Source organism: Sminthopsis crassicaudata, chromosome 2 (genome assembly GCF_048593235.1).
Source record: "Sminthopsis crassicaudata isolate SCR6 chromosome 2, ASM4859323v1, whole genome shotgun sequence".
Classification (NCBI taxonomy): domain Eukaryota; kingdom Metazoa; phylum Chordata; class Mammalia; order Dasyuromorphia; family Dasyuridae; genus Sminthopsis; species Sminthopsis crassicaudata.
In genome coordinates, this window is record NC_133618.1 from 207,265,095 (window position 1) to 207,289,349 (window position 24,255).

General features: G+C 36.2%; 2 protein-coding genes across 2 annotated transcripts in view; both read right to left on the minus strand.

Moving 5' to 3' along the window:
• The window catches only part of LOC141555341 (calpain-13-like), a 22,493-nt gene extending 17,215 nt beyond the window's left edge, over positions 1-5,278 (minus strand). The window contains exons 1-3 of the mRNA XM_074288125.1: positions 5,112-5,278; positions 2,980-3,016; positions 1,287-1,343 (exon numbers count right to left, since the gene is read on the minus strand). Coding sequence (XP_074144226.1) covers positions 1,287-1,343; positions 2,980-3,016; positions 5,112-5,278 — 261 coding nt within the window. The remainder of the gene's footprint in view (positions 1-1,286; positions 1,344-2,979; positions 3,017-5,111) is intronic.
• LOC141555340 (calpain-13-like) overlaps positions 5,112-24,255 on the minus strand; it is a 97,808-nt gene continuing 78,664 nt past the window's right edge. Inside the window, exons 9-12 of the mRNA XM_074288124.1 lie at positions 19,205-19,279; positions 16,817-16,974; positions 15,378-15,514; positions 5,112-5,308 (exon numbers count right to left, since the gene is read on the minus strand). Of these exons, the coding sequence (XP_074144225.1) occupies positions 15,378-15,514; positions 16,817-16,974; positions 19,205-19,279 (370 nt within the window). The 3' untranslated portion in view covers positions 5,112-5,308. The remainder of the gene's footprint in view (positions 5,309-15,377; positions 15,515-16,816; positions 16,975-19,204; positions 19,280-24,255) is intronic.

Below are 24,255 nucleotides of genomic sequence, written 5' to 3' on the forward strand. Positions count from 1 at the left end.
ATTTACTCAAAGAAGAGCACCTTGTTTAGGCACATTTTGCCTTGCATCATGGTTATTCGTATATTTGCCTTATCTTCATATCCTTCTGTTAAACTTGAAGACAGAGGCCAGACTTTATTCAATTTCTCCCATCTCTTATGCCCCAAACTGTATCTTTCACATAATGTGTGCCTATCAATAATGATTGGATTGAAGTATACAACAATATTGAATGTAAAGGAAATTGGACCATGAGTACTAGCTCTGCTATTTTCAGTTTTTCAAAGTCTTAATACTGGATTTAGCAGACTTAAGTCTGATGGGAGCTGAGCTTGTTGAGGGTGGGAGTAGGGTTGTTTCTTAAAGAAGCTAATCCATTTACTTAGCTGTAGTTTTTTTTCCTTCACTTCAATAATGATGTTATTTTATGTTATTTTATACTTTGCAGAGCTCCTATCCCTGCATCCTATCCCTCAAATAACCATTCCAAACTGTGCGGGAGCACAGCTTTTTGGGGTCCTAAATACAATGCTTTCTTAACTACTCATACCTATGACTTGAATTTGTAGCAAACATTAAATAGTAAACCAAACCATTTTATCTTTATTATGTACACTGGATTTTGGCTTCCATTATTCCATTTCCTTCCTTGTGAGATCAGATCTTAGTTATTTGTTCTTAAATTTATACTTTGAGAGTCAACTTGACTTTGGGCTGAGCACGGTAGGTGCTGGTTTCCCTCACAAATCTCTCTGGGTTGGCCTGTAACATATGCTTGTTTATATCGTTTGCTCCTTCTCACACTCATATTACTACTAACTGGAAAGGTCTGTCACATGGAGCCCTTGGCAGTGATTTTTCTCTCAACTAAGTCAAGAAGTGTTTTATAACAGTTTATTAAACCATTAAGAGCATCTCCTGTGAATGAATGCAACTTGGCGAGCAGAGTAGGAATCAATTACTCAAACACTGAGTGATGATGGTACTTTCTAAAGCTAGTCAGCTTGAGCTGGAAATGTTTCCAATCAAGAGGAAAAAGATTTCAGGGATTACTGTTAATTGCTTGTTGTTTTTAAAAAAATAATTATCCCATCCTATACCAAGTCATCCATTCAATTCTAGGAGAAACCTACCAACGAGATGCTATTTCTCTGCAGCATTTGGCAGCCAGATCAATGTTGGAAAGGATTCTCTTGAAGGAGAATGATAAAACTATGAGATGTATTATCTTTTTTTTTTGTCTCTAAGCACTGATAGGAGTCCAAGAGATTTTTTTCGGTGGCTTTCTTGAATTCAGGGTACTGTACCTGTTGGGCATATCTGATGAAAATGCTTTCATGATACTGGACTTGTGGAAGATTCTCCTAAATGAATGAATGAAAAAATATTTATTATATGCTTACTATGTGACAGGCGAGGCTAAGGCAAAAGGACATTAAACCAAAGAGAAACAGTCCCTGCTCTCAAGCAGTTTATATACTTTAAAAAAAAGTCTCTGGGGAAAGAAGAATAATAGATTAAGAACTGAAAGGGATCTTGGAAATAATTTAAATGGGATCTTTTAATTATACAGTTGAGGAAACTGAGCCTTAGTAGTCTTAAATGACTTGTCAAAGTCATATGGATTGTAAGTGATAGAATTTGGATTTAAACTCTTGTCCTTTGACCCTAAGTTCAAACACTTTTCTCACTGTCCCAATCAGCTTCACTATGGAGAAATAAAAATCTGTGCCTGGTTCTGAGCCAGAAGTCTTGCTTGGCAGCTTGCTTTCTTACCCATTGCTATTGATGTTCAACTACCATTACAGATGGGAAAACTAAGGTTCAGGGAAAAAAAGATCTGGTCTTAGACTCTATAGATTTAGGATTAAAAACATGATCAACAGAGATCATTCTTGCCCTACCCTTGTCAACCATCTTTTCCAAAGATCATTCATCTTCCCTTTTTTCTTTGTATATTCTTTCCTTTGATAGTCTCATTTGTTCCCATGTCCTCAACTATTTCCTCTTTTAAGGTTACTGCAAAATGCAACCAAAATGGAGCCCATTACCTTTCCTTAAACCCACTTCTCTTTCTCATGTTACTTTTTCAAATTTTGGTATTATTTTAAACTATTCTTCATTTGTCACTTCTCACATCTGATCAGTAAGCAAGTTCTATCAATTCTTCTACCATAAGCCTTTTTACATCTCTCTCATTTTCTTTAGTTCCATGTACATATGGGGGAATGGTTATAGGTTCTCATTTTTTCATCCCTCCTAGACTAGTGCAAGGGTCTTCTCTTGATTAGTGCAAGAATCTTCTTGCTCTTCCTTTGCCCTCCTAAACATGAATGTCAGGTAAATATTCCTTAAATATCAATCTAGTTATGTCAATACTCTGTTTAAAAACTTTCAGCAGTTATTTGGTGACATCCTAATTTTCCAGCTTCATCTACTGCTACTTTCCTTTAGTTACTCTATCCTCCAGCCAAACTGGTCTGCTATCATTCTCCATACATGTTCCATGTTTTTCCACTTCTATTCTATTCCTCAGGATATTCCTTCCTTCTCTCTTCCTCGCCACCACTCCGTTTTCCATACTTTAAGAATTATTATCCCTCCTTTAAGGCACAGATCAAATGCCACCTTCTTTACAAAACCTCCTTTTCTGCCTTACACACCTCACTTAGATCTTATATAGCATTTTATGTTCCTTTCCTTAACACATGTATCCTATTTTCATACATATAACTTATTTTATGAACAGATTATTTAAAACATTTATTTACTACCATAAACTCCATGAAGTCATGGATTATATTTTCTTTTGACTTTTTATTTCTTTCAGGGCCATGTACCATGCTTTGCAGAATAAATGGTGGTAAGATTAAATTGAGTCCGCTGTCTTCATTATCTTGTTGTAGTCTCTCAAATTGTCATGGGTAGTAGTAAGGAGAACTTTGGTAAATTAGGGTGATGTCCAGTGATCTCCCAACCCAGCCCCCACTGCCAACTTACCTTAAAAGTCATGAACTTGAAGCTGTCATGTAGATCCCTGGAAAATCAGTGAAGAAAATCAACAAGAGAATGATCAGCATTCAGTTTCAATATGGGGGATGGAAAGAAACACTAGATAGTCATCTAATTTACAAAACCAGTACTATTTGGGCACTTAATTATTTACTTAGACTAGCTATAATTTTCAAGAAAATGAACTTCATTCTTCTTTAAGGTCTGGATTATTATTATTATTTATTAATATTGTTTGAATCTAGATTTATTTGGTCTAACCCAAAAAGTTTATTTTAGAAGTCAAGCTGATCTTGGAGACAGAATGAAAGATTCATCTCTCAGAGAAGGATGATTGTAAGGAATGCTCACATCCTATTCAGTGCTTGTTTTGCGTCCCCTGAAATATTTTTATGGCTCTAGCTAAAAGTTGTATTTTGGGTTTTCAGAGTTAGGGGATCATAGACAGCTGCCGATAGACAGCTCAAACTGCTCTTCTCTTGGGGATTATCAACTGCCTACATGAGATCAACAGGGGCAATGTTCTTATATCCTTGTTGGAATTTTTATCAATTGCAAGAGTTGTGGAGGAGACCACTTCTTTCTGACTTTCTATCTCTACCAAATGATTTAAATTCATTTCTAAAACTATTTCAGATTTTGGACTTTGTTGTGAACAACAAATGTTTGTTATTTATTTTTTTTTAATAGGGCTAACTTTTGCACAATACAGAGTTGTCACATAGTAAGAGCTTACTAGGACTATGAATTATAGATTCAGAGTTGGAAAAGATCACAGAGGTCAAGTCAAATCCCCTCATTTTGCATATAAAGAAGCTGAAGAGGCATAGAGAGATTATTAGCATTTATAGGGCACTTTATTTGCAAAATGCTTTACAAATATTATCACATTTGATTCTTACAACAAACCTGGGAAGTAGGTGCTTTATTTATTCCCATTTTACAGATAAGAAAGATAGAAATTAAGGACCATATTCACATAATTAGTGTCTGATGTTGAATTTGAACTCCAGTATTCCTGACTCCATGATATTCCATAGTTGCCTCTGACTTGCCTACAATCACACAGCTTCTAAGTGTTTATATTTGCAGAGATTTGAAACTAGGTCTTCCTGTCTACAATACATATTGAAATGAATTAGCTGAAATGTTATAGAGAAGGAAATCATAGGAAAGTATTATAGAAAAGACTTGGCAAATTCTTCCTTTAGTCGTTTCCTATGATACGGCATCAGTCCCTAGAAGAATGCTTTCCTGCCTCTATCCCCCTGTCCAGGGGCCTGGAATCATGGGAACTTGTTCAGGCTGTTGGGTAGCATGGTTTGGAGCTAGGAAGACCTGAATTCAAATCCCAGCTCTATAGTTTATTAATGGTATGAACTTAGGCAGATCTTGTGTCCTGCCCATGGTTGGGATGGTTGTTTGCCTCTCTTTTGAAGAAGACCTTGACAATAGAGAGCAGATGCCATGACATGCAAGCGAATTGGATCTAAGAGATTTCAAGGTCACCTCCACTTTCCCCTTCAGAGTCATCTGGGTCCAGTGTCCAGATATAGATCAGGACGACTGGAGATAGCCCTGGATGTATAAATTAAGGTCTTCAACAGGTCTCAGTTTGACTGAGGCACCACAAATTCAATGATTAAGGCTAGGAAAAGAATTCATTCACTTAGACAAAAGAAATTCAAATATTAGGAACTCAATAGAGGCCAAAGGCTATCAATTTAGAGCTGGAAGTGATCTTTTTGGGCCTCCATTTCTTTTATAAAATTTTATAAAAAAAAAAGTCTTCTAGTTTTTGATCTATGGCCCCATGGATTGTTAGAGTTTCAATTCTTAACCCACCCCATGCTTTTTATTATAATATTTGTCTTTTTGCTATTTGTAGAAGATGCAGTGTGGTGTGGTGTGGTTGACAGAGAGCTTGACTTGCAGTTAGGAAAGTCTAGGTTTAAATTCTGCTTCACATACTGATTGGGTGACTCCCAACAAATCACTAGACCTCATCTGCAAAATAAGGAGGGGTTATTTAATGGTCCTAAAGTCCCTTCCAACTCAAACTCCTATGAACATTTAAATCCATTCTCTCATGGGCCCATAATAGATCAGAATAACTTTACCTATTGACATCCTGATGTTTGAGGAATATTTGAAGATAGAAATTCAATCCTTCTTCAATTATGGGGACCACCACATAGGTACCAGAGTCTAGGTGGTAGCTCTCTGTGTAGTTCCATTTGGAAATAACACTCTTGCCTTGGATAGGACTTGTGAATTCAAAATACATTGGGTTCAATGACTTGTGGAGAACACTAGACTGAAGAAAAAAGGACAAAAGTGAAAATGAACCACGTTCTTTACTTAGGAGACAGCTTCAGGACGTCCCCAGAAGCCCATTTTATTCATCTGAGCAACATAACCACATCTGAGCCAGGAATGATCACTGAAATATCCATCTAGTAAGCCAACTTAGACAGCTATTTCCTAGAGATAACACAAATAAACTCAAAGGAAATGTGGCCAGGAAATCACTTTGGAGTTTCAATAAATGAATTTCCCACAGCCATTTTCCTTGTCTGTTCCTTATTGAACTTGCTTTCATTTTATCTACTAATCTGTACACAAGATTAGTGTATTCTACTTGCTGTTTCCAATATATGTTTTATATGTAGATACATAATTCTCTCCTACACATCCCCACCCTATTGCATGTTTTGCCTCTATGCCTTTCCACAGTCTGTATCCCATACCTACAATATTTTTTCTTTATAAATTAAAAAATAAATTAATTTTGAACTTAAATACACACAAAAAACCCCAAAAAAGAACATTCCCACATACACAACACAACATAAAAAGATGATTAAATATAAAACCATGAATTTCTATTTCTATTTACTTAAAAAAATGTAATGAATGCTATACATTTATTTCAAAGTTACCATGCTTTTCTGTGGTTCCAAGGTTTCTTTTGTTTTTTGCTGTGCACCATTTATTTTTTTCTCTCTCCCTTTTTGCCTTGCCCTAGAGAAAGTTACTAATAGACACAAATATATATGTGTGTATATATTAAATCATAAATATATAGCTATAAACTCATAATACACACATATGCAAAACCATGATATACACGCTTCTACTTATCAGTTCTTTGAGTTGTTTATAATATCAAAATGACTTAGCCATGCAATCTTAGAACAATGTTCCTATTACTATGAACAAGATTCTTGGTTCTGCTCATTTTGCTTTTTATTATTTCATGCAAGTCTTTCCATGTTTTTCTAAAATCAGCCACCTCATCATTTCTTATATTAGGGTCATATTCCATTGTTCTTCTTTTTTTTAATCCTCATCTCTTGGAATCCCCAGAGCCATTCAAAGCCCATTTCTTTTATGATGCCTTTGAGTCCTCCTTCCAGCCTCACTTTGTATCAATTTTGTGCTTGAGATACAATGTAATATAATGGATAGATAGACTGGACTCAAAGTAGGAAGACTGAAGTCTTGTTTCTGAGATACACTGACTGTGCCTCTAGGGAAGGTATCTTAGGCAACTTTATAAGAATTTAAGTTGTATAAGGAATTTTATCATCAGAAATTCTCTGCATCACAAGCCTTTCCTCCAAAGTTTTTGTACTTAAACATCAATCAGTATATGTGTTGTTCCACAGTCCCAGGTAAGATTCCCCCATGTCCTCATGAGCAGGAACTATTTTTATTTTTGGCATTGTAGTTTTAGAACCTTGGACACTGCCTGCTGTGGGATAAGTACTTGATAAATGTTAGCTGGATTAAAGTAATGTTTGACAACTAATTATATAGGTGAGGAGAGAGAGGAGCTGAAGATAATACCAAGTTTATTCACATTGAATGTTGGAAGAATGTTAGAGTCATCAAGAGAAAGGGAGAAGTTTTTAAGAACGATAAGTGGACAAATTCCATGAAACATTTAATGCTGTGGTTATAATCTAGACTTACAGTAAGGAAGATTTGAGTTCAAATCCCACCTTTGATATTTCCTAGCTGTGTGGTCATCACTTTACAACTCTTAAGTTTCAATTTTCTCATCTGTCAAATGGGCATAGATAATCTATAGCAGTGACCACATAAGATTGTGAGATTCAAATAAGATAGTATGCATAAAGCACTTTGAAAAATTAAAAGTGCTAGTTAAATATCAGAAATTATTATAAAATCACAGATTTCAGAGTTGAAAAAGTCTTCATCAACTATCCAGTCAAATCTAAACTCTAAAAGAAATCCTCATTTTAATATACAGGGCAAATGGTTATTAAATTTTTGCTTAAAAACATATAATGAGTGGGAAGAGGCCTGTGGGAGTTAGTACTCTGTCCTCCAGGTCAGGTGAACCCCTTGGAAGACAGGCTCTGACCAGGGCTGCTTTGCTTCTCTCTTCCCCCCTTCTAGGGCCATGACAGAGTTCCTCCTCCTTGTAGAATGAAGGGGCCTTGATGATTCTGCTTTTATTTCAATATTCTCCAAGAGATAAACCAATAAATACAATGCATCAGCTATTACTGAGATGACACACACATATTACAAAGTAAAAACCCTTTACTAAACAAATTTCCCCCCAGACAGGCCGGGTGCCGAGATTCCATTTAAAATGGTTACACAGCGTGACATAGTTATTTATGAGTTCTGCCTTGGGGAGAAAGCGGCGAGAAGGAGCAGAGGCGCTGTTCAGTGGTCAGGGGCGGCAGGGGCGGCCCGCCGGGCTGAGTTCTTAGTTCTGCAATGCTGAACTTCCCGAGACTGCGTTTGGGCCCATTGAAGGGCACCGTGTACCTTTTCATTCAAAGGTGCTCTGGTGAGATCAGCGGGATCTTGTCTGTTTTGTAGCCAGGTTATATTACTTTCCTTGGCCACTTCTGGCAAAGTTAATCATGATAATTGTTCTGCCTCAAAGAGCTTTGATTTCTCCCAGGGCTGCCTAAATGAACCGAAGGTAAACACTTTTTCTCTCTTTTCTCTCTTCTCTGTCTCTTCTGTCTCTGTCTGCCTCTGTCTGCCTCTGTCTCTGTCTCTCTGTCTCTCTCTCTCTCTGTCTCTCTCTGATTCTCTCTCTCTGTCTCTCTCTGATTCTCTCTGTCTCTCTGTCTCTCTCTGTGTCTCTGTCTCTCTGTCTCTCTCTGTCTCTGTCTATCTCTCCTCTCTCTGTCTCTGTTTGTCTTTGTTTCTCTGTCTGTCTGTTTTTCTGTCTCTGACTCTCTGTGTCTCTCCATCTCTTTCTCTCTGTCTCTTTTTCTGTCTCTTTGTGTCTCTTTTTCTTTCTTTCTCTCTATCTCTCCTCTCTCTGTCTCTTTTCTTGTGTGTGTTTTCTCTCTTTGTCCCTGTGTTTGCATCTCTTCCTCTTTCTGTCTCTCTTCCTAGAGGAAGATACATTCTAAATTTCCATTAGGAAACTTTTCCCACTATGGGAAACATCCTACCTTAGAGGTTTTTCCCCTTCCAGGAATGGCTTGTTTGTTCTTTTTTTTTTTGGGGGGGGGGTCGAATAGCTAGGATGGACATTTCTTTACACCGGCATCAACTCTTCTCCTAATTCAGAATACTCTTTCTCAAATTTAACATTCCACATTCCATATCTGTGTCTTTGTATGGGGTGTCCCCATATTTAAAATGTATCTATTCCTCACTTCTATTTTTTAGAATCCTTAGCTTCCTTCCAGATTCAGCTGGGGTTAGCTTTTCTCTCCCTCCCAAAATTATATTGTATTTACTCCTGTGTATAAATGATTTGCTTACCCAAATAGACTGAAAGCTCCTTAAAAAGACTCTTAAAATTTTTTTTTCTGTGGTTATAACTCAAAGAGTTTTGTCTTGAAAATAGTAATTGCTTATTAATATTTCTGAATGGAATTGAGGTTGAGGATATTTGGCCTATTTCCATTTTCCTATTTTTAGCCCTGAAGTCAGTAGGATCTGAATTCAAATTTGTACTCACACACTTAACACTTCCTAGCTGTATGACCCTGGGCAAGTCACTTAACCCTCAATTGTCTCATAGAAACAACAACAATAACAACAACACACAAAATAATAAATGGGGATGAAAATATGAAACCTGGCCTATTTCTATACCACCAACTATTTTAAAGCATCAGAAAAACCATAAATCTTTGGGAGAGAAAGTTACATTTAGTGAGTTTTCCAAGGGTTTCAAGCATTCAGCCAATGCCAATCTTCACAAAGTTAGGTTGGGCTCTCTTTTCAATTATGCTAATTATTTTTGGTTCAGTCCTGTGATTTCGTCAATATAATGAACTTTCTGTTAAGAGATTAGCAATGATATCAAACTGTGCATACCCTTTGACCCAGCAGTATCACTACTGGGCCTGTATCCCAAAGAGATTATAAATAAAGAAAAGGACCCACATGTGCAAAAATGTTGTGGCAGCCTTCTTTGTAGTGGCCAGAAACTGGAAACTGAGTGGATGCCCATCAATTGGAGAATGGTTGAATAAGTTATGGTATGTGAATATTATGGAATATTATTGTTCTATAATAAGAAATGATCAGCAGAATGATTTCAGAAAGACTGAATACAATCTATTCTAAAAAAAAAATTTCTCAGATCAGTGAAAGATTAAGGGACATTTCCCAAAGCCAGCACCTATCAGAGATGGACATGAACTTATAAATCATACTTTCTCCAAGTCTGTCACATGGTATGCTGGCTCTAGAAGAAGAGGACCTGGGTTAATATAAATATTAATATAAATCACTGCTTTATATTATTTATGTTGTCCACAGGCAAGTCAATTAACTTTTCTGAGCCTTTATTTCCTTATCTGTAAAATGAAGGAAACGGACTGGTTAGATCCTATTGTCTTTTCGGGGCTGTAACTATGATCTCTACTAACTAAACCAGGGTATTTTGTAGAGTCTCCTTCACTTGCCCAGGCTGGAAGTACAGTGACCACGCACAGGACCAAGCACATTACTTACTGATCACTATAGGACTTGCTCTGTTTCTGATCTGAGCTGATTTGTCCAGCCTGGTGGCTCCCTTTTCTTGGGAGTTCAACATACTGATGTTAGACCGTGTGGAAACCAATTGACTGAGCTCACTGAAGTTCAGAACTTCCAAGGTCAAGCAATCTATTAGCTTCAGATTCACTGGTAGCAGGGATTAAAGGTATTTACCATGGCACCCATAAGCCAGGTATTCTTAAAAAGGGTTTGTGCATGGATTTTTAAAGGTCTGTGAAATTAGATGAAAAGAAGTTATACATTTATTTTATAATAATTGGTTCCCTTCACAATTTTATCATTTTGTACATATAAAAATGGGCATTTAGCACAGTGCTTGGCATATAGGGAGTGCTTAATAAATTTTTAATGACAATTATTTTGAAGAATCCATAGGCTTCATCAGACTACCAAATGGATCTATGATAAAAAGTTAAGGACTCTTGCAGAAAGCTTTGCTGCCTCTTACTTCAAATCTTCAAGTATTATAATTTCACCACTGTGAACAGATGCTCTCTCAAAGCACATCATCTGTCTTCTAACATATAGTTCTTCAGAGTTTTTATGGGAATAAAAAAATATCATCATGCAGTCATTCTAATGGTGTGATTCCCTCTAATTTTTAGACAAGAGACATCTCTGGGCTTACATGTGAAACTTTGTTGTTGTTTTGTTGTTGTTGTTGAGGCGATTGGGGTTAAATGACTTGCCCAGGGTCACACAGCCAGGAATATTAAGTGTCTGAGACTAGATTTGAACTCAGGTCCTCCTGACTTCAGGGCTAGTGCTCTATCCACTGCATCACCTAGCTTCCCCTCTATGTAAAACTTTGACAGTTAAGTAGTACCTATCAGAATTTGCATTTACTGTGGCCTAATCTTGGGGAACTAAAGAACCCTATGAAGGGAGGGGCAGTCCAAGACAAAGAGAAGCAAAAGTCACACAGACCTTTTGGTTGATAAGTTAAATTAAACTTAACTTTAGCCTTTGCACCAGAGTGCAGGGACCCTTGCCTGTCAAGATCTAATGGGAAGTCCCTGACACTTTTTAATGAGAAATTTCAGACAGCAGCTTCATTCTGTGTGTTTGCAGGATTTAGAAGGCTTGTGACTTAATTTTGGTATGCAGGCTACCAGCAGACTTCATCTTACTGCCTCCATCTCTATCTCAGATATACCTGTGAATATAGTAACAGACTCTAATTTGGTACACTGAAAAAAATGCTGGAGGTAGGAAGACCACCTCTGCCATGTATTCCTTGTATGACCTTGGATAAGCTATTTGGCCTCTCAAAGCCTCAATTTTCTCATCTGTAAAATGAGAGATGACTTTTCAAGTTCCTTCCAGCTTCCTTTCCTATAATCCTAGGAACACATAGGTGTATATTGTCCACTTGGTGGCAACATTGTGTTTGCAAAAGGAAAAATATGATTTTTTAAATAATGGGGTTTGAAGAAGTTTGGAGGAAGGCAGGCAAACTAGGGAAATAAGATTGTGATAAAGCAATAATATATCCTTTAAAACATACATGCATATAAACACACATACACATACACTACAAAGTCTTTTCCTTTTCAGACGTAAAAGTTCCAAACAGTGCACTGGGAACTGAAAGATCTTTGCCTAATTATATGTTATTCAATTGTATCTCATTCTATTTTGGGGTTTTTTTGGGCAGACATCAGAGGGGTTTGCCATTTCCTTCTGCTCATTTTACAGATTAGTAATTGAGGTAAAGCAGGTTGAATGACTTGCCCAGAGTTATACAGCTATTAAGTGTCTGAAGCCAGATTTAAACTATAGAAGATGAATCTTCCTAACTCCAGGCCAGCATGCTACTTACTGAGCCACCTAGCTACATGCTCTTCTACTAATGAGGTATCTCTGTGACTCTAGTGAATTATATATTTTAGATCTCTCTGGTTATATATATTACTAACACGACATAACTTGTAATCATTATTCACATGGATATAAGGATGTCATGTTTGCTAAGCATTTTTCTGACAACAACTTTTTGAGACAGAATAAGTTATTATCCCCCATGTTCCAGGTGAATTTACAAAAGGCTAAGTGACTTTTCTACCATTCCATAGCTAATAAACATCAGGACCAGAATGAGTTTTCAATCCCTGCCTCCTCATTTTAAATCTTGTGTTCTGTTTACACTTTTTCAAGATAAAGAGGTTGATGTGAGATCAGTTGCTCTCATGCTCCTAAATCTTGCATGGGTCCAAATGTCCCTCCACCACTTATTATCTGTAAGACTCTCTGAGAATCACTTAACACTTACCATTTATGTTGCACTTTAAGTTTGGCCAAATGCTTTTTATAAATGTGTCAACTTATCCTCATAGCAACACTAGGAAGAAGATGCTATTATTATCCCATTTTACAGATGAGACTGAGGCAGCAGAGGTTAAGTTACTTGCACAGAGTCACAATTGTCTGAGGCTGGGTATGAACTGACATTTATATTTAATTTAATTTAATTTAATCTCCTCGAGAAGAAAGTACTTTATAAATACAACAGTTATTATTATTATCATCATTATTAATAAAATATAAACTAGTTATTAAAGTATTACATATTTAATAATTACTACTACTACTGCTACTACTACTACTAGCTAAATCATGGTGATTCTTGATTTCCAGGAGAAGGAATGGCAAAGGAATATGCATTTTCTACACCAATTGGACTTCATGAAGTCATCAGATAAAGGATCTAAAATAAGCTTGCTGTTTACACTAGTTTGAATATACAACAATCTACACTTTGTCAATCCTCATTTGTTTTCCACCTGTGCTTTGAGATAAAAAACCCTTAAAACAAAATCAGCTTATTGTATCAGTTGTACCCACTTCTACTGCTCACCAAAGCAAGATAGTAACATTTAGAAGCTGACTTATGGTTAAGGTAGCTCATATCCTTTCTATTACTAGTTCAAGATTCTAAATCTGAATTTTGAAATTAACTGGAAGATTAAAGATGCTGGTGGAAACAGCCACTGAGAGTTCTCCAGAACAACTGATTTACCCATATGCAAGCCATGGTAACCTGAGGAAGGACTTGTTAATTCTGATATTGGATAAGATGTGTTATGACAGGAATTCTTAGCTTTTTGAGAGCCATGGTTTACTTTGATAGCCTATGGATTTTTTTTCCTCAGAATTTTTTTAAAAAGTGCATAAATAAATAAAATTTATAGACTTAAAAATAAAATATTAAAGTAAAGTTATTAAAATATTTAAAAACAAGTTCATGAATTCCCAAGTTAAGAGCCTCTGCTTTATGAGCATCAAAGAGGGAAGAAAAGGAATGTATAATTTGTCAGGATTGAAGAATAGAGATAGAAAAGATAAGGTACCAGACTAAGCATTAGACTAGTGATACCATACCGCACAGTAGATCTAACTGGGTTCACAGAGTAAAACTGAGGGGGCCATACCTGGTGTTCAACCTAAAGGAGAGAAGAAAAAAGGCAAGTTTTAGTTTTAATGTAGGTTCTTTTCTTTTTCTTTTTTATTGCTCACAAGGAGATCAGAGTCCCAAAGTTCTTTCATTTCTTTCCTGACCTTCCAACTAGCCATTTATAAATGGTCCAAGGTTATGGGATTATGCAACATGGAGTTGGAAGATACCTTACAGATAATCTTATCTAACTTCCTCATTTTGTAGATGAGGAAACTGTAAACTAGTTTTTCTTCACCCCCCAAAGCCTATTGCAAATCTAAGAAATAGCCTTCTCTAAAATTTAAATATATTCTCAAGCATTTGACTAATCTAAACTAAATCATTTGACTAGTCCAGGGCCACAGTGTAATAAATAGCTTACACTGGGATTTGAAATCAGGGCTTCTGATTACCTGTACATTGTGCATGTTTTTCTAATCTCTTTGAGTGTGTACACATATACATGGATGGGCTATTCTCCCTCTTCGTCTCAAGAAATCTCATCTGATTTACAGTCTTATTTTATGCTCTAACTTGTATCCTTATTTATTTTGTACATCCTCTAAAATACTCTGATTTCCCAGTTCATTATCTACTTCATTTCCAATGATTTGTATCTTCATTCCATCTTCGGAACACACGGAGATGGTTATAACTTTTGGCTTTGCCATTCTCCATCAATGTATCTAGCTCTGTTATAGAAAACTGAAATGCAACAATCTCATATCCTACCATTTGTTCCTGTGACTCAGTCATCCATCATCACTGGGAATATCTTTTCTCCCTTTCTTCCCCTCTCCCTCTTTATAATTCCTCTTTACATCTCCAGAGCTGGTCTTGGAAGTCACTAGGAAGACCCATTATTATTGGCGGCACTTTGTCCCTTCATCCTTTCCTTTGGCCAGAGCCATCAGAAAGCATTCAGACTACTGAATTACTCACATGGCTTTTATGAGCTGGGAGTTATCATCTCTATTCTTTCCATCCTTGTTTGTACTAGTCCAAACCTTCACTTTTTTTTCTCAAGTCTTTAATACCACCCATCTTCTCAGGATGGGACCTTGCCTTATATTTTACTTTATATCTGGCATGAACTTTCTTTTCTCTTGAAATGCCTTGAACCTCCTTCCTATTCTGTCTTTTTTTCTAGTCTCTGATGAAGACATGAGCTTTCTTCCCAAAATCAGCCTTCCTACTTGATCCCTTGATTTATTCCTACATAAATTTATTTTATCAGTCATCCTTAATCTCTTTCTCACCTATAATCTTATATTCACATCTGTAAAATGAGAGGAGGGAAGGATGGAGTAGCTGATATTTACTATGGAAGAAAGAAAACTTAAAAGACAACATAAAAGCTATCTTTTCCCTGGGTTTCAGTTTTTGCATTTCTGAAAACAAGGGTGTTAGGGATATGACCTCCTGGAGAGAGAAGCAGAGTTGCTGAGAAGTGTGAAACCCACATGGCATCTGTTTATGGTTCATTCAATCCTCTAGGTCTTCTGCATCTCTTCTCAGTGTCTGTTATCCAAAATGCAGAGAACCTCATTAAAACCAAAACCTAATTACTATCTGGTCTTTCCATCTGTCATGAACTGAACACGAGTCTTCCTTTATGATTCCTCTTTCCCATTAGAATTTGAGCTTTTTGACAACAACAATTATCTCTATTTCCTATTTGTATCCCTGGTGCTTAGCACAATGTTAGGTACATTATAAACAATGAGTGCTTTTCATTTTGTTCTATATAATCTCTAAGGTCTCTCTCTAGTCTAACTTTTTATGGTTCTCTGATTCTTTGTTCAGGCATTCAGATAATATTCAGAAAGGAAAATCAGAATTTGGTCTGTTAAGTTACATTTGTTTTCATGACTAGTCAATGAGATAGTGAAGTGCCTGAAAAATGTGAGCCATAAATCTGAGCTACGTCCACCTATACCTTGTAAACTTCAAAAAATGGCATCTTCTTTCTATCCTGCTTAGGCTGGATGTTGATGGAGATTACCACGTTGATACCTTCCATGGGTTCTTTCACAGAGAAAAAATACTGAACCGTATTCCTGAGGGCATCTATGAAAAAGAACAGAACATAGAGTCAGCCCTTGACCTTCTTCCCCGAATTCCTACTTATTGGGGAAGGGGTGTATGCTGCATTAATCACTCTGTCTTTCTTTGTGTTTGGGTTTGTGCATGTGTGGTGTGTGTGTGTGTATGTGTGTGCATAGACAAGAAGCATTCAGAGTCTGCTGAGTAATGAACCTGAAACAGCAAACTCCCCTGATAGAGACAACGGGAAATAGGTGTTGTACTTGTGGCTAGCATTAGCATTTTACTCAAATACAATCACCAGAAAATTGAAAGGGACATAAATTCAGTGAATACTAATGTGAATGTTGAGAACAGTGGGAATAAAGATAAATATGTATTTTCAGCAAGAAAAGAGATGTACTAATTAGCGAGGTAACATGATATGGCATACACATTGATGGATTTGGGATCAGAAGATCTTAATCCAAGTACTAGCTGTCACTTACTCCCCATGTTTTCTTAGGTAAGTCACAAACCTCTCTGGATCTTGAGTTCTAATGTGCAAAAAGATGGGGGTTGGTTCCATGGCCTTAGAGTCATCCTGTAACAGGAATCTGGAAGTCTTTTGTTACTATTCAGTTCCTAGGAATGAGGTGCTAAGGTGATAGGGCAAAATATGCTAAGGGGACACCTCCTACATCTTGCCTTCTTTGGCTATTCCGTAATTAGACAGGTATAACTTTTGTTCTCTACTACTTGGTTGCCATTCTAGCTCACTAATCAGGTTTCAATAAGTAATATTATTGCCATATTCTTTCACATTGTGCTAGTTAGTCCTTGGTTTTTCAAATAACAAGATTGCAAGGGCTAGGTGGAAGAGGGGGTAGTGTACTGGGTTTGAAGTGAAGGGATTTGAGTTGAGATCTAGCCTCAGATACTAGCTGTGTAGCCATTTAACTTGTTTGCCTCAGTTTCCTTGATGGTAAATATCTGTTTTCCAGGGTTATTGCGATAATATTTATAAAGTGCTTAGTACAATGTCTAGCACATAGCAGGCAATATCTAAATGCTAGTTATTATGATTATGAGCTAAAAATTTGAGGATCAAGATTCCAAAGTAGAGGGAGGAACTGGCTATGAGGGAGGATCATACCACCATATTATCTCTGAATAAAACATATATATCACTGTCACTATTATTTTTGTTCACAATTGTTGTTGCCCAACTTTTTATACCAGATCTTTTTTTAAAATTTAATTTCTAATCATTCTTCTTGAAGTCAATAAATAATCAACTTATAGATAGTCTCTAATTCTCCTTATTCTATCTAGTCAAATACTTACCAGAACTACTATTTTGCATAATATTTCTTTGGATCTTTTGGTCTTTGTCTAGAATTGACCATACTCCATTTCTCAGGCTTCTATCATTCATTATCATTGGATATTGAAAGCATATAAGCATGCTGTTGAATGTCTTCTGGAAATCTAGAAATGACATCCTGTGAAAAACAAATTACATAATAAAATAAGCATCTGACTGGTATCTGATATACTAGTGGAATCACCTTGGATAAGTCATTTCTCATTTGAAAATAGCAGTGAAGCATAGGATATCTTTACTGGAAATGACCATAAGATTGAGAAATTTCTCTGAAAGAACATTGTTTGGCAAGAGCCAGGATGCTTGTGGCTTAACTATCCTATTGTGACCAATAAAATCACTTTGGAGTTCTGGAAGTGAAATGCAGATATTTTCCATAGCCACTGTAAGTTATCTACTATTATTTTAGACTGACTTTGTCCGTCTAGTAGTTTCCTTGGAGACTTGGGACATAGAAGATACTGAACAATAGACTTGGAATCAGAAAAAACAGATATTCCAATCCTGGGTAAATACTTATTGATCTTGGGAACTTTGAGTGATATACTTAAACCTTTCTCACTTAATCCTAAATTTCTGTTCTGTAAAATGGGCTTAATAATTACCATTGACCTCACAGGTTTTTTATAACATAAATTAGGTATTTCTGTCATATTTAGGTTCCTATTCTAGAAATGGGATAATAATAGTCCCTGTCTTATAAGGTTGATGTGAAGAAACAGTAAGATGTTTTTGCAGACTTTGAAGAGCTATGTAAACATCAGCTCTTGCTATTGTTATTACCATCCCTTGGTGGATATAATAAGATGGAAGCAATCTGATTCTGGTTCATCAAAAAGAGGTGTACTTCTATAGTTATGATTCAGTGTGAACAGCTGAACCTCTTGGGGTCAGCAGGACATTCAGCAAGACAGAGAATTACTGATGACTGCCATAATTTGTTAAATATTGAAAATCAAATTGCCTAGAGACATTAGACATTTGGAGTGTGACAGGGAGGAAGTTAGCTCCCTGAGAAGCTCTTGAAATCATGTGATGAAGGAGGAAAAGTTGGAGGAAATAAGAATATTTAACCCTGAATGAGTCTTTGACTAAGAAGAAATCTTTGACTATTAGAGGACTGGCATGTAAAAGAAGCATTTGTTTTGTGTAATTCCAGGAAGAGCTTGCATCTATGAGTAGAAGATACAGGGAGGAAACAAAAGAGAACTTTTTTAATAAATAGAACTATGCAAGATGCAATGTTGTTTTTAAAAACTGTCATTAATGTAAGGTAGTAAATAAGGCATCTGATTTGAAATTGGGAAGAACTTGATTGAAATTCTTCCTAAGACACTTTTTTAGGGGGATGGGGTAGGGAATGAGGCAATGAGTTAAGTGACTTGCCCAGAGTCACACAGCTAGTGAGTGTTAAGTATCTAGCTGCTCCCCTGAGACACTTTCTGACTGTGATCCTCGGTAAATCATTTGATCTCTGCTTCTGTTTCTTTATCTGTAATATAGTAATAACTGTTTCAATTTATTTTTTGTCAGTCCCTTATTGGCTGAATTCATGTGGATGCTTCCCATGGAGGGCCTTCTGATTCTGATTTAGTATTTAGTAGTTTCATGAACCCCAAGTGGAAGTAAACTATTATTAGTTGCATTTGACAAATCTGATGTTGTAGATTACCAACCTTTACTTGCTTGATGAAGTGATGTTTGCTTATTCTGAGAGTAATTCTGTAAACTTTTGACTTATGTACTCTGGTAATGGTATTGTCTTTTTCCTATTTGGCAAGGGAATGTTAATTTTTCTATAGCTGACTTAACCTAATGGGATCTTGTGTTCCATTAATATTGCGTGAGTTTTTGTTATGATATTTTTTAAATTTTATAATTACTTTAAATTTTTTTATTTTATTTTTATTTATGTATAAAATAAGCATTTTCATGGCATATTACAATACAACGATGATTGTCCATGACACTTTATCATATATTAAATTTTATCATTCCAAAGTATACATTAAGATTGCGGTTTGGGAATATGTCATTTTTCATTACTGATTCTTCAGTGTCCAGAACAGTATCTCTCATGTAATCCAATTTTTATTGATTGTTGTTGAAATGTCATAAACAAAATGCCAAGCTAACTATGGGTATTGGCTGTGTGTGTGTGTGAACCATTTTCTGAACTACCTTAAAAGATACTGAAACTTGACAGTAATTGTTACTTCCAGCCCACATAATGGGTGTCACAAAAAACACAATTAGCAAAGCTCATCATCAATCCTTCACCTAAGCTGGAGGAAGGTTTTGGCTTAAGCTAAATTTTCAAAAAATAGTTGAATAAAAGAGAAAAATACCAAAACTCTCCATCTTCTTTGTTGTTATAAAGCCTGATCCTCTCTGATTCTTGGACCTTCTGCCATTCTCGGGAGCTGTGGGAGAGAAAAAGAGAGAAAGACAGAAGGAGAGAGAGAGATAGTATAAAGTGAATGCTTTGAGAATCATCTGGACAAGAAAAAGAATAGTTATATTTCACATTTATATAGCACTTTAAGGTTTGCAAAATAAATAATATACGTTAGTTCATTTGAATCTTGTAATAATTTTTAGATATTATTATACCTATTTTATAGATAAGGAAATTGAGTCTCAGAGAGCTTAAATGCCTTTTTTGGGATTACACAGTTCACAAGTGTAAGAGATGGGTTTCAAATCCTTCCCGATTCTAAGACCAACATTCTTTTCATCATAAACTACATTGGCTGGCTGTCCACTTTTCCTCATCATTTCATAGGGAAAGGAACAGATGAGAAAAACCAGCCCCAGAAAGGTGAATAGTCTTGCTTGAGGTGAATTGTCTTGGCAATCCACATTTGGAGAGGGCATGCATACAGAGGGATTTGTAGCAAGGAGTTTTAGTCTGGATCTTTTCCCATTCCCCCTCTTATTCAATTAACTGTGAAGATGAAAAAGCTGAAATAATAATCTTATGATTTACTAATTGCACCAACAAATTATTGTGAATTGATCAAATTATTTTACAATGCCATTTGAAATTATGGAAGAAAAGTCACTAAATGGTTCAAAATCTGTGACATGGCAACCCATTATTGCATGTGTTTTCTATGGAAATCAAAACAGAAAAAAATATTCTAGACCAAGAGAGTTCTAGGAGGATTGTGTGTGTGTGTGTGTGTGTGTGTGTGTGTGTGTGTGTGTGTTAGAAAAAATTAAAACCCAAGAAATAAAGTGAGCATTCATTGATTGGACAAATAGCTAAACAAACTCTAGGAGTCAATACTGGAATATTATTATACCATTAAGGAATAAGGAATATGAGGATTACAGAGTCTTGTTGAGGGTTTTCATAAGCACATGCTGAGTAGAATAAACAAAACTGGAAGAATAATGCTCATGATGAATGTGGCTCTCACATTGAGAGACAGTTTTACTCAAGTGCATTGCAATGATCAGTTTTAGTTTTGGAAAAAAGATGATGAAAACCATTTCTTCCAAGTAGTGAGGTGGGGTCTATGGGAACAGAAAGAGCCCCATGTTATCAATTTTATTTAGTGTTAATGACATTTTTAGTGCAGTGTTGGAATCCCAAGCCTGAACCCATTGTTAAAAACAATCTCTAGCCCATGACATAGTTATGAACCATGCTTTTATTTTATAACTAAACTGCCAAGAGCAGAATTAAGAATTTTTTTTGTTCAACACATCTTGTCATAATATGAGCATAATCTTGTTTTGTCAATTAATTCAAATGTCTATTTCCCAAAGACGAGTGAAGCTAATATAAATGGCTCATGATATTGGGGAGGAAAGGAAGAAGAGGGTGGTGGAGAGAGGGAGGGAAAAAGAGAGAGGGAGGAGGGAGGGAAGGAAAGAGGAGAGAGAGAGAGAGAGAGAGAGAGAGAGAGAGAGAGAGAGAGAGAGAGAGAGAGAGAGAGAGAGAGAGAGAGAGAAAGAAAGAGAAGAGAGAGAGAGAAAGGGACAGAAACAGAGATAGAGACAGAGAGAACAGAGAGCCAAAGAAAGACAGAGACTCAGAGAGAGACAGGGAGAGAACATCATCTAAGGATTAGGATTCTAATACTTCTCCAGAAAAATTAGTTAACAACAACAATAACTAGCATTTATATCATACCTATGGGTAGTGAGATGGTACAGTGTATCAGACCTGGAGTAAAAAAATCCTAAATTCAAATTTGGCTATAGACACTAATTAGCCATATGATCCTGGGCAAGTCACTTAACCTTATTTGCCACAGTTTCCTCATCTGTAAAATAAACTGGAGAAAGGAATAGTGAACAACTTCACAATCTTTGCCAAGAAAATCACAAATGGGGTCATGAAAAATCAGACATGATTGGAAAACTGACTGAACAACTACAGAATATTGAACCTACTATGTGCCAGGCATTATACTAAACACTTTACAAATATTTCTCACTATATTCTGTTCTGCTTCTGAAGCTGATCATGCAATGAACCAAGGAACAAGGAAATTTATTTTCTTAGCATATCACAGAGGAGTGGATGAATGAATGATTTCAGATCTAGATGCCACTAATACCCAGCTGAAATGGTGAGGGGTAGTTGGAAAGAAGGATATTAGCTCTTCCACATTTCCCATAACAGTATGATTCTTCTTCCATTAGTTTGGCCCTAATAAAAAATAGCATTATATCCTATTGCTTGACCTTTTATATGATTTATTTTCAATTCACAGAACAAAAAAAGTATTTCTATAACGCAGTACAATAAAAAAGATGATTGCACATGAAACTGAAAATCGACCATGTACAATATTGCCTCCAAATATTCAATAACGTTATCATATAAACTTTTTTGCCCTCCCCTTTCACCCTCCATAGAGATGGCTATCATTAGACACAAATAGACATACTTCTATTTATCGGTTCTTTCTCTGGATGCAAATTGCACAGGCTAAATCACACATGATCCTTTAAGTTTTAGCCTTTCTCTTTGGTGGTAAGGATACTACTGTTACAAAACAATTCTGGGCTGTTGCCCCTGCTGGAACAATCACACAACACTAATGCTAATTCTCTTCTCCCCTTTTGGAATTTTTCCTTTCTTTTCCGGCAGTCTCAAACCCTGTCCTAAAGCCATGCAGCTTTGTCACAAGACTTGAATGAATACTCTAAATCCCTCTATGTCCTCGCTGTGGATTCTGATTATTCCTTCTTCTGCTTTCCTCCAGAGGCATTATAATTACAATGGAGGTTATGGATATTGGAAAATAATTACAGTATGTATCAAAAAAAGGGCATCAATAAACTTTTTAAAAGAAAATAACTGTGTGTAATTGGATTAGGAAAAGCCCATTCAAATATAGATTTGATTATGTGACTGCTGAGGTTCATTTGAACTCTAAAGTTCTATGATTCTCTGATTACTTCTTTCTTTGTTATGTTCCTCATGCTTGATGACATTGATATTGTGATTCCCTTAAACTTACATGGGAGCAGAGGAATCAGAGATTAGTCACAGAATACTAAAATTTAGGGTATTGGCCCCATTTTACAGTGAAACAAACACTAAGGAGATGTGACTTGCATGACGGTCAGAAAGTTGGAGGGATGGGAGCCAAACCTCGCTTTCTGGTGGTGTGCTTTGCATGCCTTCTTCAGAATTGTGTATGCTATTCCTGTAGTGATAAGGGGATGAGCCCTCCAAAGCTTGTGGGTTCTGCTCCTTTTACCTAGGTTTAATCTGGCCATTGAGTCTTCCACTAAAAAATGTTAAATGCAATATACATAGTATTGCACTGGATCTAATTAAATTCATTTTCAAGGTAGAGCTAGCTTGATCCTGACCAATCACTGAGTCTGAGAAGCCCTCTCATTTCTTAACTGAGGGGAATAATGATCTCTTGATTTTCTGTGACATGCTGAGACAGTCAGATGCTTGATTTTAAAATAGAAATTTTATAATTAAGCGATAATTGCATTTACTTCAACAAGTAAGAAAAGATGCAGTGTAAATCAATAAGGCATTGATTTAAGTAAGCTTACCTCTAAGTGGGCATATGCAATACCAATTATGGCTGAGATTAGAGCACCTAGGGCCTCTTATTTCTCTCCAATTTGAGGAAATATAGTACCTGAATACAAACAAAAACCTAAAGGCTCCTAAGACCACCTGCAGCTTCTACCCTGACTGTCCAAAGACAAACATTTTCTTATATGAAAGCTTCTGAAGTCCTGTGCTGGAATGGGCACTAGCAACCAAGGGGCCAAGACACCATTGCCAGATTAATGTTCCTAAAATATCAATTTGAACAAATGCTTCCTTTCCTCTTGTGTCCATATACCAAAAAATGATATAAACCATCACTGCATCTCCTACTGCATATGGGATAATGTCTGAAAAAGCTTAGCCTGGAACTCAAAGCCTTCCTCCTCCTGGGTCCTGATGAGGACTTGGAATGTAGAGAATTGCCTTACTATATTGGCACTGGACGTGGAATAATCCCCTGCTTGTACCTCCTCTGATTGTCAAGCACAAGGTTCCTTAGGAGAGTTATACTTCCCCAATCCTATTAAGCCTATTTACTCCATCTCCCCTCTCCAATTCTTAAATTTTAAAAAAGAGGCTAGTATAATAAAAATTACAATAATAATTAATTAACATACAAACACAATGTTGTATCACTCAAAATATACTTTATAGAAGTAAATAAAATAAAAAATAACATTTATCAGCATTTAGCTGTAGGAATAAATGAACAAGAATCTCAAAGGGACAAAATAAAATAAACAGATTTTAGTATTGTCAGGCCTTAAATTGTATTTTAAAGTAATCATCAGTTTTACAGTAATCATCAAAACAATTTGGCATTGGATAAAAACAGAAAAGTTGATAATAGGAACAGTCTAGGTAATCAAGACCCCAAAGCAATCAAAGAATATTCTCAAAGACACAAATTTCTAGAGCAAAGACATTCTTCATAGGATCAGAATCAATAAAAACTTCTGAAAAAACTAGAGAGGAGTTTGGCAGGAAATAAGCTTCAGCAATCATCTGATATCACAAACTGAAATTAGGTCTAAATGGATAAATGACTACAACGTTAAAGGTTACATCTTTTTTTTTTTTTTAATTAGAGGAAAACAATAATAAATAATAACATAGCATTTAAATAGCACCTACTATTTGTCAGGCACTGTGCTAAGTGTTTTACAAATATTATCTCATGGGATATATGTACTATTATTATTCTGATTTTACAGTTGTAGAAACTGAGATAGACAGGTTAAATGACTTGTCCATGGTCACTGTCTGAAGTTGGATTCTGGTTTTTCTAATTTGTGGCCCAGCTCTCTATCCTCTGCTCCACTGAACTGCATACTCCAGTATGCTGATGGAAATGTA